We start from the raw sequence: 14,688 nt of genomic DNA, 5'->3' as shown, positions 1-14,688 counted from the left end.
ACTGTATTTATACATCCTCAAACTAGAAACATTCAGGGCCATGTTGTGAGCCCTTTATCTTGCACAGGGAGCAGTTTCTCGCACAAGTAGTTCCATTGGCTTCAGTGGGATTACTCGTGAGTAACTGCTCACCACTGGAAATAAAGAACTCACCCTCTACCCCTCAGTATTTAAGCAGGCACGAGGCAGTGATTGGGCTTGCTTCTGCACGGTGCTAAGCATCTCCCTACTGAAGTGACTGAGCTAAGACACTTGCAGGATGGGTAGTGATTCATGATTAACTTTAAATAATAGGTCAAATTATGCTTCCCTTATTCACACTGGGTAGGGCTTGAACAGTCCTATCAAAATTGATGGGACTGCTTGCAGAGTAAACTATTTCCTACCACAAAGAAAGAGGGGGGCAATCTTGCCCTAAATGTGGAGGTTGGCATAGGTGTGATGGCAAATGCACACATTCCGATGCATAGCTAATGAAGTAATGGTTCTAAAGCTGCTTGCCAGGAATAGAAGAGGAGGAATAATTTAAGATAATGGTGGTTCCAAAAAAAAAAAAAAAAAAAAAAAAAAAACCTGTGTAAAAATAAGCAGACTGTCTAAAAAGCAAAGTGTTAAATGAGGAAGGCAGAATGAGTTCAGAAAAAAATTGATATTTTGCTCTGGCTGTTCAAATGATCACTTTTTATATGAACTCCCCTTCCCTTTAGTACTGAGGAAAAAAAGAACTTTTAAAAACAAATCCTGCTTTAAAGATGTAACTGAAAATTCTTTGATAGAATTTTAAGGCCTGTTAAAATTTGAGGTTGGCTTTTAAATCAAGATCTGACCCTGATCATTGTGCGTGTCTTTTAAAAGCATAGCACTTGTACATGAAGGCACAAAGGGAAGGTGATTTTTTTTCCCCCTAAATAAATCATTTTTACTGCAGATTAAAGAAAGGTGTGTGTAAAAAAATGTTCCAGTTTTCTGTGCTTGTTTAAATATAGTGGACTTGGCAGTTACCTACAAATGTGTGGTCAAAAAGCTATCTGATTGGAGGACAGGAAAAACCCGCACACTCAGTGCTGGAGGGGCAGGCAAGAACAAGGGTCATACTGTGCATGAAGTGGAAGTTGGTAGCTTGCTGGAGGAGAAAATTCTTGGATTGGATGCTTCTGAAAATCAGAGAAGCTGAGGAGTTCCTAGAGAACCAGGTTCAGGAAACACTAGTACCGCAGCTTCAAAGAAGAAAAAAGCTAGGCACCAAGGAGTCAGATAGAGAAGTAGTCAGATAGGAGGCTCGGAAGTTGTAACCATCAGAGGCAAGAGGTCACAGCAGTGTTTTACCTAGAGAGAGACAAGGATGGGCAGGCTGCGGCTAAAAAGAAGAGGATTGGGAGGAATTCCACATAGCTAGAAGTTGCCCAATTGATACCAGGTCCTCAACATAGAAACTGTGGAATACACCTCTCAAGCTGTTCCAAGGCAATGAAGAGATGTAGAGGACAACTGTGGATGGGAGCTTGGCCTAATATATAAGAAAATGAAGTCTGCCACAAAAAGAGTTCTCCAGCCATCCAAGGAAGGCAGACAATCTTTGTTGGGGATTCAATATTCAGAAGAATCAAAAGAACATTCTGCAAGGGACAGGCAGATGACAGGACAAGTGCACTGCCTTGCCGGAGCCAAGATACAAAACATCATGCTAAGTTTAGATAGGCTTTTGGAGTCAACCAGAAAGGATCCAGTGGTTGATGGTTCATATCAACACTAATGACACTGTGTTGCGGGATATCTTGCAGATAGAAGATGGCTTCAGGGAACTCAAAAGGGTGCTGAAGAAGAGGCAAGCAAGAGTCCAAGCAATCTTTTTGAAATCCTTCCAGTTCCACGAGCAAAGGATTCTGAAAGTAAACTGCTGAGTAGGTAAGTGGTGTAAGGAATCTGGTTTTGTAGGACACTGATCCGCTTTCTATGGGGAGAGCAAGTTATGTAGTTTGGATGGCCTCCACCTCAGTAGAAGGAGGCCAATCTTCTCAGGGACAGGCTGGCTAGGGTAGTCAGGAGGGCGTTAAACTAATAACAAAAGGGGAGGGTAAAAAGGAAATATATGAGAACTCAGCACAAAAGCGAGACGTTGAGAACAAAATTAATCAAGGAACCAAGGGACAGGAAGAGATCAATGCTAGGAGCCTGGTTAAACAAGAGGAATGGGAATCGCTCATCTATGAGAATAAATTTGAAATAGTTGATATTACTGAAACATGGTGGGATGATTCCCATGACCGGAATGTTAAAATCAATAGTTAAAACCTATTTAGGAAAGAGTAAGTGGGCAAAAGGAGAACCAAAGCAGCACTCTGTCAAAAATGGCATTACTGTTTCTGAGTAACTTCTTAGTGCATGTGCCTCAGATGGCATGTGAGCAGGATTCATCATCAAATTTGGTCCACTGGTTGGATCATTAGCTTCCCTGGCTGGGACCACCTACTCACAGGGAGTGTGACGTGAACATTGATCCATGCCTCCTCTGAGTCACTGATAACTAGGAAGAAAATGATTTTGAATGCTTATGGACCAGCGTCTTAACAGATAAAGCAAAAGATGGGGTATTAGTTGGTGTTTGGTACAGACCACCAAATCACACTAGGGAACGGGATGACTGGCTCCTTAACACACCTATCTGTAATGTGTAAGAAAAAAAATTGCTTGCTCACGAGTGACTTCAATTTGAGTAACATATGCCGGAGGTCTCGTTGCCAGTACAAAAACATCCTTGGAATTTCTAAATATTATAGATAAATTTTCTAATTCAAAAATTGTTTCCAACAGAGGGGAATTCTATATTAGACCTTGTCTTGGCAGGTAAAGAGAAACTGATCACAGAACTAAAAATTAATGGTAACTTAGGTACAAGTGATCATGAGCTTTCAGTCCTACGTTTCTATAATTCTATGACATGGTCACATTTATTATGTGCAAAGAGAATAAAGTCCAAACCAGTGATCTATACTTGGTGCTTTAAAAGGCCAGTTTCATAAAGATGAAAACAATTAGGAGCCAAATCAGCTGGGAGGAAGAATTTAATCAGAAAAATGTGAATGATAATTGGGAATTGTTTAAGAAAACTGTTTAGAGGGCAAGTGAGGACATCTATAGAAATAATATATAACAAATGGAAGAAAGGGGAAGTTGAGAGTAAAGAATATAAACAAGAAGCTGGAAATTGTAGAAAACTGATAAGAAAAGCGAAGGGACAAAAGGAGAAATTTGTGGCCAGCAGAGTTTAAGATAATAAGGAGTTTTTAAGTATATTAGGAACAAAAAGAATCCTAGCAATATTATTGTCCCACTACAAGATGGAAATGGTAGAATTATGAATAATGCAGAAAAGGATGTGTTCAATAAATATTTGTTCTGTATTTGGGAAATAAACATTACGTAATCATTTTATATGGCAACACTCTTTCCACTCCACTAGTATATCAAGAGGATGTTAAACAGAAGCTACTAAAGTTAGACATTTTTAAATCAGCAGGTTCAGATAATTTGCATCCAAGAGTTTTAAAACAGCTGGCTGAGAAAACTCACTGGATTATCAATGTTCATTTTTTAATAAATCTTAGAACACCGGCATAGTTCTAGAAGACTGGAAGAAAGCTAATGTTGTGCCAATATTTAAAAAGGATAAACAGGATGACCCACATAATTATAGGCTTGTCAGTCTGACATGGATCCCAGACAAGATAATGGCTGATAGGGGACTCGTTTAATAAAGAATTAAAGGAATGCAATAAAATCAGTGCCAATCAACATGGGATATGAAAAACAGATCATGTCAAAATAACTCAATATTTTTTTCTTTGATATTACAAGTTTGGTTGATAAGGGTAATAATGCTGATGTAATATATTTAGACTTCTGTATGGCATTTGACTTGGTACCAAATGACATTTTGATTAACAAACTAGAATATACAATTAACATAGTGCACATATTAAAAAGATTAAAAACTGGCTAACTGATAGGTCTCAACATGTAATTGTAAACAGGGAAACATTATCGAATGGCCGTGTTTCTAGTGGGGTCCTGCAGGAACTGGTTATTGGCCCTAAGATATTTAACATTTTTATTAATGACCTGGAAGTACACACAAAACCACCACTGTTGTTTGCACATGCCACACAAACTGGGAGAGTTAGTGATAAATAATGAAGATGACAGGTAACTGATGCATAATTATCTGGATTATATGGTAAACTGGGGTTCAGAGCCCAAGCTCCAGCCTGATTTGCAATATCTACACAACTATTTTTAGCATGCTAGCCATGCTAGCATGAGTTTGTGGACCTGGCCTGGAAGGCTCACTCCCAGATGAGTAAACATACCCTTATCCACTGCTGCAAAGCTCCTCCCACTGGTGCTGCCCTACATGTAGTGTGGGGGGACTGACACTCAGCTGGTGTCGCAACAAAAAAGAGACACCCACACAAATTAGGAGACAAAGCTTGTTGGGGTACCAGATCTGATCAGTGAACCTTTTGTTAGAGAGGAAGGCAACAGTCAGATCCTTATGCACAAATAAAGGCAGATTCTGGAGAGCTACTATCCGGATCTGATACCTTCATATTGTCCTGCCAATCAAGTACCGTAAACTGGGAAAAAACACAACTCTTTAATCCATTTTCTCATTTTACCCCCCCCCCCCCCAAAAAAAAAAAAAAAAAAAAAAAAAGCCCAAGTATCCATTTCCATCTTTCTAAAGACCAAGTGCTGTATAGGGCAAAAGTAGCATATCTGCTATTTTGATGCAACTGGTGTTGGTGTTATTGCCACATTCTTATTGAACAAAACAACCAAAGATGCTTAAAGACAGTTCATTTATCTGTATTCAGAGACACATGTAGGTAATATCTTTAGATCTACAATCCTAGCTCATAGAATTGAGATGGATGGGAGAGCTACAGCTTGATCAGGTACAAGTTTTACCCTGAGGCTAAACCATTATACTTGCATTCTACGTGACCCAGGGGTGTATAAGCACCAATGTATATATTTTTGCCTTAAGCTTAGAAAGTGAATTAAATCCCAAAGTGGTGAAACAGTACTCAGCTAATGCAGAGAACAGCTTAGGGGCTCCTATCTCTACATTCACTTAATGAAACCTACAGGGAGGTTTTTATCAGACAAAACCAGAAATGTCTTGTATTTAAGTGCTGGGAAAGGACAACTTGACTGGTAGGAAACATCCCTAAATTACCTTTTTTGCCTCAATTTTTAAGAGCTGACAATTTATTTAAATTTTTTCCTAACAGCACCTACTAAATTCTCTAAAGGTGTTTACAAGGGTTATAAACAGTCCATATGTGATACACATCAAGAAGACATTCAAATAAAATAAACCTACAAGACTTTTATAAAAGATATGGGTCGAAAGGGACGTCAAGTCATCTTTCCCAACTCCAGAATAGATTCCGTTCCATCATGCTCCCTATCCCACCTAACTAATCTCCCCTGTGTCCAGCAAGACTGGGAGAACAGGTGACTGTTCAGTGTGTGTCCTGAAGGTCACCACATCCAGGATCTGGGAGATTAAGTGGAAGAGTGAATTCCAAAACCAAGGACCCTCATCTGAGATAACCCTGCTGCCCACTTTATTGTTATAATCTGGTACGATCTTTACCTGAGTGGTATATCAGGACCACTTCAGTTACATCTGTGGTAGCCATGTAAGCCAACTTCAGTTCATCCCCACACAACATTTGCCAAATTCCAAATAAAGTTCTCCCCCTAAGTTTAACAAATTTTACTGCCTCTGTGCACTGTCACTAAGGACATGTATACACTAGGAAAAAAATGTGTTTTTACAACGTATTAGCAAACACTAACCTACCAATAAACTGCAAAAAAAAAAAAGCCAACAACCCAGCAACAAAAAACCCACACCTTATTTGCTGGTGTAAACATAGCTGAGAAAGTTAAGGTTTCTGTTATATATGTCACTAGAGTCAATTGCTATGCCAGTATCAGACTCCTGAAAAAAATTTTCTGTTAAGATGCCTATTACATTGCTTCAGTTAAATGTATTCATTGCCTCCAAACCTGCTAGTGCAATGGGAAGTTTACCCAATATGCAGCAGAGAATGGGTTATGGATGAAGGCAGGGGCATGCACAAGAATTTAAATTTGCTTTTGGAGAGTCACATTAGAGCAGCAGCTAGGCGCTGGGTCAGCAGCCAGTGGTCAGCCGCTAGGACAGGAGCAGCAGCCAGGGCTAGCTTCGGGGCCGAAGCAGTGGCTGGAGCAGCAAACAGCAGACAACCTCCCGGGCTGGAGCAGCGGCAAAAATGTGTATTTTTAAGATGAATATTGGAAGGGTCTGTACTTGTCCCTTTGGGCCTGCCCCTGGATGAAGGATAAGTTGATTGAGACTCAATCTAGACAAGTCTGTGATAAAGCTTAAAGAGAACTCAGGGAAGCAAGCAAAAGAAATAGCAAAATTATATCAGCACCCCTCACTTAAGGGGGTTAGCATTGCTTTCAGTTGGTTGCCAAGGACTGCAACTCAAGATCTTTTTGTGTCCCCAGATGCTTTCTGAATAGCTGTTGCCAGATTTGGCAAGAAGGTATTGTATCAGCTCCTTTCAGAGGGAAGATTTCTCTTCGCACATGGCTAAAATTTAGACCCTGGAAACGTACAGAAGGCCAAGGGTTAGCCACAAGGTCAGAAAAAACTGATCCCTATTTTTTTTTCACCATGGAAATTTTTGATGAAAGCAAAACCTTTTCATTTTTGTCTACATTTTAATATTTCAACAACAAAAGGTTTTCCAGAGAAAACACACCTTTTGCAAAAAATTTCATTTAACCAGAAACCTAATTTTCCATACAACACAGTTTGATGGACAATTTTTGACCAACCCTTATCATAGGGAATGGCAGTGCCACCGCATTCACTTCCATACTTGCGAATTGATCACTGGAGAGTTCCCTACTTATTAACAGCAAGTTTTCATGCAGGGTGGTAAAAATACATGAGCCTTTTCTCCATATAATGGCTTGGCACTGGTACAGCTGCTGTAATAGGGGAACTAGTTCTTCTCATGCAGAAGTGTGTCTGAGACGTTGCTGTAGGATACAAGAGGGACGTTCCCATTGCAGCAGCAATAATGAGTGCACGTGGGGTGCAGCAGCTGCTTGAGTTCACAAACAGATGGCTCAGCCCATTAGGGCTGAAAGCTCTGAAAAAGGAGAGTGTCATAGCCTTCTAGGGAGGCTTCCAAAATACTGGAAGCTCCAAACAGAACAGTTTCCTATTCACTATAGTCACACCACAATGAACCCGGCTTGCTTGAGGATTCTGAAGAGGGCTGGAGCGTTGCTTAGGAAATGTCCCATACATAATGGTGGGCTCATTTTATACAAGGCAGGGGAATTTTTAAGTCTGCGTCTGCTGCAGATGAGAAGCCCAACTGTTTGCTAGAATTGAAAGGAACAATCATTTTACAGTTTTAAGCCTATCTTTCCAAGGAATAGGGCGAGGGGAAAAAAGTTTTAAATGATAGCTGAAACTTCTCTTCATGGGATGCAATGGGGCAGCTTAATTAACAAGGCATGCTTAAAAGCTGCCCTTCACTTCTCTGCAATGCGAGTATTTACATACATTCTTCATATCCTTACTACTAAGGGCATACCTACGAGTGCTTGCTGCATGGCAAGCTGGGATGTAAATCTACAGCTTTCCAGGGCGCTGCAAACTAAATGGGTGGACTCTGCTGTACACTAAAAGTTCACGATTATGCATTGATGTACCACTGATTCACACAGAAAAAAATTCCTCATGATTTCAATACGTCTTGGATTATATAGTGTTGTCAAGCACTGATAAAGACAGCAGCAGTGTCCAACTGAAGATGTAGCTGCGTTGCAGTGATGGGTGAAGTCTTTCTTTTATATATATATATATATATATATATATATATATATATATATATATATGATAGTTCTGCCCTCAGTTACATCTTTAATTGAAGTAATGGGTGCTGCACTTGTGAAAAATGAGAAACATAATCCTACAGTTTGAAAACAGCTTTGAATGAAAATTGGCATACTACACCCATCACCTTACTCCTTGCCTCTAGCAGCATGGAGCAAACTTTTTTCCATTCATCTGCAAAAAATCCACCAGTTAAACCAGTACAGGCTCCATACCATAGTCAGCCCTCAAACTGGACTGACCAGGGTTTTTAAAAAAAAAAAAAAAAAAAAATCTGACACATGGGTATTACGTGGAGAATATATATATATATATATATTTTTTTTTAAAACCATCTCCTTCTCTAGAATTTTCCCCACAAGCAGAAGATTAGAGACTGGGCAATAATTGGACAGAATATCAATGTCAAGAGAGTGCTTCTTGAGCAAGTACCTGAGAATTGCTTCTTTGAGAAGCATGTTTCTTCTGAAGTTTATAAAATCTAGAACTTATATAAGTTGCAATACTGAAGCTGTACAGATGTAGCAAATATAAACTGGATTGTATTTAGGTATTATTAGCTGGATACAAGCTCACCAACAGCAATTCTGGGCCCCAGAGCAGAATAGTCAATGGTCCCCCTAGAAAAGGATGGCTGAGGTCCGAGTGGGCTTCCGCTGGAAGTTTTTACTTGTTTATTATGCGCCATGCAGGTTCCCGGGTGCCTGAGAAGGCCAAATACGCTACTCAACTTCCCAGGTCCCTTGGACTCCCCAGGGAGATTACTGATGAACCCGGGAAGCTGAGTAACAGACACCGCCTCCTCAGCTGCCAGGGAACCTGCATGGCCATAATAAATAAGCTCAACTCAAGAGAGGAGCAGAGAGTGTGAGCGTTGGGGACCCTGGAGGAAGAAGGTGTGTGAAGGAAAGAAGGATACATATCTATCCTCCCGTCTGCCCGGGCCCTGTTAAATCACCAGGCTCCTGGGCAACTGCCCCCTTGTCTCACCCTGTCGGCAGGCCTGACTGGATATAAGAAAAATCTGTCTCACACACCTGAAAATTGTTGGGGTGTGGGTCCATAAATTCAGTAGTAAAGGGTTCTTCGGTCCCCACACTGTAGAAGGTAGCATCAAATGTTTTTGACTGGCTGGGCTACTCTCCAGATAACTAATCCCACTGGAGAGCCCCTCCAGACAGTCACTTCCAAACCTAACAACTGTCGTATCTGAATAAAACACTCTTTCAAAACATATTAACAACAGATAAAACTGACCATCATTAAAAAGTAATAACATCCAACTTGAGGAAAAAACCTTATGAACTGGGATGATCCCGAGAGCCATTGATTAAACGCAAGACAGTTTTTCAATCAGCTTTCCCTAAAAAGGAAAAAATGCAACACTCTGTACTTCCCCTGTTACTCTCCATAATTGGGTTGGCTAAGAGAGCTGCAGCTTGCAGAATCCTCTTTTCAAAGTCTGCCTCACCTGACTGAAGTCTATCAATCTTATAGAATGTTGTGAATGTTGACTGCCTTGATACACCTATAGTGGAATGGACATGAGCAAGCACTTGAAGAAGAATTACAAAATTTGCAGCTGACACCAAGCTGGAAAGGGTTGCAAGCCCCTTTAAAGGTCAGAATCAGAAATCAAAATGACCTTGATAAATTGGAGTATTACTCTGAAATCAACAAGATGAAATTCAGTACGGAGGAGTGCAAGTACTACATCAGGAAGGAAAAAATCAAAAGCACAACTACAAAATGCAGAATCACTGGCTAGGTGGTAGTACTGCTGAAAAGGATTGGGGGTTATAAATGGATCACAAACTGATTATGAATCAACTGATGCAGTTGCTGAAGAGGCTAATATCATTCTAGGATGTATTAACAGGATATATATGGCAGAGGAGATAACGGTTCAGCACTGGTGAGGTCTCAGCTGGAGTAGATGTGTCCAATTCTGGGCACCGCACTTTAGGAAAGATGGACAAATTCTAGTCCAGTGAAAAGCAATAAGGATGACAAAAGGTTTAGAAAACCTGACCTAAGAAGAAAGATTAAAAAACTGGACATGTTTAGCCTTGAGAAAAGACGACTGGAAGGGGGACCTGATAATCTTCATATTTGTTAAAAGCAGGGGTACTCAAGAGGCAGACCGCAGGCCAAATCCAGACAGCCATACGCTTTTGAATGGACTGTGAAATCTTTTTATTTACTTCTTATTGTGAGTGTGGTGTGAAAAATGTTTCTCTGGAGTCTGGATCTTTACTATACCTTGAAAAAGAAATTTGGACCTTGACAAAAAATAACTGACCACCGCTGTGCTAAGTAAGGGCTGTTTACCAGAGGAGGGTGGGTCAACTGTTCTCCATATCCATTGAAGGTAGAACAGGAAGTAACGGGCTTACTCTGCAGCAAGGCAGAAGTAGGTTAGATATTACAGGAAACTTTCTAACTATAAGAGTACTTAAGCTTTGGAATATGCTTCCAAGGGACACTGGGGAATCCCCATCATTGATAATAGGTTGGACAAACAAGTAGTTAATAGATCAAAAGGAGGATAGCTCACAAACTTTGGTGGCTTCTGGCACAGGTCTTCATTTTACAGTGATGGAATAAGAGAACACATTTACATCCTTTTGAAGCCAATCAAGCAAAGTGCGCATGCAGATCTAGGAAGGGGCATATCCCCGATGCTTCTGACCCCCATTTCTATAAATATCACCTTTTAAAACTTGATCAGGATGGAAGACCTGTACTGATGTAGACCAAAAGTGAGGGATATTGGGGCTCTTCTCTAAAAATACTGCACTGAGTGTTTCAATTTCTTGCATTTTAGAAGACAGATTGAAAAAGTGATTATAAGCAAATCTGTGCATTATTGTTTTTCCACACCCTTTCCCGTGAGTGGGAACAGAGGACTAGCATAGTACACATCTTTCTATAGAGGAGGCAGATAGAGCTTTTCCAGCTATAGGAGTTCTTTTCCCTCCCCCACCATCATGTGCTGCAGCTCCACCCACAGGTAAGATGGGTGGGAACCCTAGCAATTCCTCAATCCTGCTGCTTCTACTTCAAATTTCCTTCCCTGGTGATTCCTCTCCCTTCAAGAAGAGAACAGGGAGCTCATTTTTCTTTTAACAGAGTGGTAGCTGTGCTCCTATGTAGCGATTACTTCTTCCATTATAAATTTTTGATTTTATGTTTTTTCCTTCCACATCTAAGTTATCAGACAAAAATAAAATGAACAAAACTTCTTTATGGAAAAATTTATATTTTACAGTTTTATTCTTAAGCAGAGTTAAAGAGCAAACATTTAACACTGTAGTTGAAAAGTGTGTTTACCCAAAGTTGCCAGAGCTAATAAATTATTCAACAAGAATACTGTGAATTAAAAATAAGGCAATAATCCTAAACAGCCCATTAAAGGTCTCTTCATCCCCAAAAGTACAGAATTGATAAAGCTAGTTGAAAATGTGTATTATGACTTAGTTCAATCTATTTCTGAAAACCCCTAATGGACAGGAGTGATGAAAAATAGGCATCCCATTCCTGATTATACCTTACACCTGCAGACAAAGGAATTACTAAAGCACACAAGATATAAAGATGATCATTCTGATCTTCAAGGGAACATTCAGTGCCTTAAATCCAAGAATGCTGTGTCCATACACAATGGTCAGTGTGTGAATATGGGCAATACAAAGATGCCAAATCAACAGATTAGAATTTTTTCCATTCCATGTCATCAGGAGGATTTACTTCTACCTTCTTTTTCCCCACATCAGACCAGTTGGTGCTCAGAACAGTACCTCCAGACTCCATCTGCAATATGGAAGAACATTTGTTTAGTATGCTGAAATTAGGTATTGCCAGTCATTTAAAATAATTCACTTTTTTAAATAGCAGATTAAGTTCTTCTGGACTGGAGTGGAATCTACAGGATCAATGTACTAATGCAGATTTCCTCGGAGTTCTCCAGAACTTCTCAAATCCTTCCCTGTATAGTGCCATCATGATTATATTAAACAAAGATGACTTGATCTATACACAGAATTTGAACATGATTTTTGTATTCATCTTCACATATTTTGCACATAAAACTTGACATTAAAATTTAATAAAGCAATAATTTATTTTGTGATATTATCCACATTTGATATAATAAAGGCAAGTAAGTAGTGACACTACTTCATTATACAGTAGCCTCTCAGGGCCCAATCATTCATTCTTGTGCACCCAAAACGCCTATTTAAAAATGAGCTATTGACAGAAAAATTATGAGTTAGGTTCTCTTCTCTGGGGATCTTATGACCAGCCACGAAGGGGCAAGCTGCTCCCACTAACATTAATATAGGTTCAAACAAGCTAAAATGGAGAGCAATCTTTGTGCTCTAAGTCCAAGTTTACCAAGTTCAATTAGCATGGAAAAAATGCAACTCTTCCGCCAGTCCATAAAAATGCTATCATGCCAACATTGCTGAATCATTTGTTTTCATACTCACTAGGGGCTGCGTTTTCAACTGCTAGAGATTCATGCATATGATCAAGTTCTAGTGCATTTATGCATTTTACAACAACTGCACATTTGCCTCTGATCACCACATTTGCATATGTAAATGGCATGACTCAAAATTTGGATTCAAGGTTTTTAGTTTTTATAAATTTTATTTATTTACTTTACAGCATTCACAAATATGTAAGAATAGACTGAAGTCTTACGAAGGATTTGTTCATGGCACGTTTCACTTCATCTGTACCATCCGAATAGATCTGCTGAAAGAGTTTATTTAAAGCAGCGTCTCCCTCTAATTTTTCATTCTTCTCTTCTTCTTTGATTTCAACCACCAATTTATCCCAGTTCCTTGTATAATGAGAAGATGATGGATATAGGTGTTTGGAGTCTGGAAATGACATCTGCAGTAAGTTAAATCTGCATCTTTTGGCAAAATTTAGAGCATGAAATAATTAACCCCGCCCAGAATTGAGCAAAAAGTAGCATGGATCTATAAGTACAAATCTTACCAGACAAACCAGGATTGCTTATTTGGACAGAATTTTAAAGCTAACAAATGAAGGGAAATGCAGGAGATGGATGTTAGTGGCGCATCTGATACAGCGGCAATACTCTATCTTGCAAAATTAAGTCTGATGGGGTTGAATAGGAGCCATGATGTAAGGATTAAAATTGGCTGAAGAACAAGAAAATGATGCACTGGCAATGTATCCATGTGTCGCAAGATAAGTGTCAGAGCTGGTTTTATTGATCTCAGGACATGATACATAGAACACTGAAGTCAGTGGGAGTCATTTCATTTAATGGGTTTGGATCACAGCCTTAATGATCCCAGAAAGAGTGAGTAATGGTTACATTAAAATATCTTGCAATTTATATTAAAAATCAGAAGGTGTTGCAAACATATTTAGGGCAGACAAAAAAGGAACCTAGTGAGGCTGGAAACGTCCTAGGCTGAAGAGACATGAAGATCATCTTGAAAAGTTATTTGAAGCAAAATGCAGTGGGAGGGAGAAGCAGAAATGCTGAAAAGCCTATTATATTGGCTTATATCCATATTTATATAGATATAAACAGAGAAGTTGAACCTGCACTGAATGTGGCAGCAAAAAAGTTAATGAAATTTTGGACTACATATGCAGAAACATCACATGAATTAGGGAGGTGACAACCAATGCTCTACAAATCTGAATATAGAATACTTTCAGTTCTGGATGCCTCAATAACAAAATGGAGGTAAATCAGAAGGCACACAGGTGAGCAGGACACTAGGGATTAGGCAGCTATAAAGACTAATTTATAAGAAAACATTAAAAAGCGTAATATATAGTTTAGCTAAGCAATGATGGGAGTGGAGGAGAACAGAGCATGCAAATGTCATCTATGAAAATGAAAGGTGAATTTTAGATGGCACAAGGGGTATAAAAGTAATGAGCTGAAAGGAAAGAAAAATTAAGCCAAATATCAGGAAGATCTTCTGATGTACATGAGCACTATTAAACTAAAATTTTCTCCAAAAAAGATAGAAGCCCCTCCCAATGCAGCAAAGGAGAATACAACTATAGTAGGCAGCCCAATCAAAGGATAAGCTCCCAGAGAAACCCAGATGATAAACATGCATCCTGAACAATCCCCTCAGGTAGATGAAAGCTAGGACCAGAGTGAACAGCTGAATTTTTATGGCACTGCTACCAATTAGAATCCATTCCCACTACACATGAAGTTAGAGTATCAGAATTACATCTTTACATTTACTATGGGTAAACTTATTACTACCAATATTTCATATGTATAAGACATTTTATTTCATATGTAATTGAAAAGACTTAACAGCACAATATGTGTATTTGAATTAAAAGCTAAGTGAGGTCAAAAAACAAACCTGGTGTGTATTGTTTTAGCTTAGGAGAATCTTCGTGCCCCTCCAGCTTCTCCCATCTTATTGCCTCTGGCTTCTTCATTTTTATCTCAATCTATAGAATATACAAGATGTATAAAAGACCAAAACCTGTAATTTGCACATCACAATAAATAGTTTTGCAGATTAAAGTTGGCTAGGTTGCAGGACAGAGAGAACGGATATTAATTTATGATTTAAAAAATCTCAAATCTATGCCAACCAGTTACACAAAAGTTAACGTATGCAACTGCATAATTTTATTACCCTCAATCTCCCTTCCCTTTTTACTCTGATTCATTATTCACTTTT

At 39.2% G+C, this 14,688-nt stretch overlaps 1 protein-coding gene across 3 annotated transcripts in view; it reads right to left on the bottom strand.

Annotated features, from left to right (window-relative positions):
• Positions 1–11,217: 11,217 nt before the first annotated feature.
• The window catches only part of SUGT1 (SGT1 homolog, MIS12 kinetochore complex assembly cochaperone), a 47,515-nt gene continuing 44,044 nt past the window's right edge, over positions 11,218–14,688 (bottom strand). For 2 of the 3 annotated variants that reach the window (XM_067563200.1, XM_067563201.1), the window contains exons 11-13: positions 14,362–14,452; positions 12,686–12,867; positions 11,218–11,788 (exon numbers count right to left, since the gene is read on the bottom strand). In XM_067563200.1, coding sequence (XP_067419301.1) covers positions 11,687–11,788; positions 12,686–12,867; positions 14,362–14,452 — 375 coding nt within the window. In that variant the 3' untranslated portion in view covers positions 11,218–11,686. Of the gene's footprint in view, positions 11,789–12,685; positions 12,903–14,361; positions 14,453–14,688 lie in introns of all 3 variants that reach the window. The other variant, XR_010922626.1, reaches the window with a different exon arrangement.

This window comes from Emydura macquarii, unplaced genomic scaffold, assembly GCF_026122565.2.
Source record: "Emydura macquarii macquarii isolate MOO-44397 ecotype Brisbane River unplaced genomic scaffold, CSIRO-AGI_Emac_v2 contig_2473, whole genome shotgun sequence".
Lineage (NCBI taxonomy): Eukaryota > Metazoa > Chordata > Testudines > Chelidae > Emydura > Emydura macquarii.
Note: the sequence above shows the minus strand (reverse complement) of the source record. Positions and strands in the feature narration are given on the sequence as shown.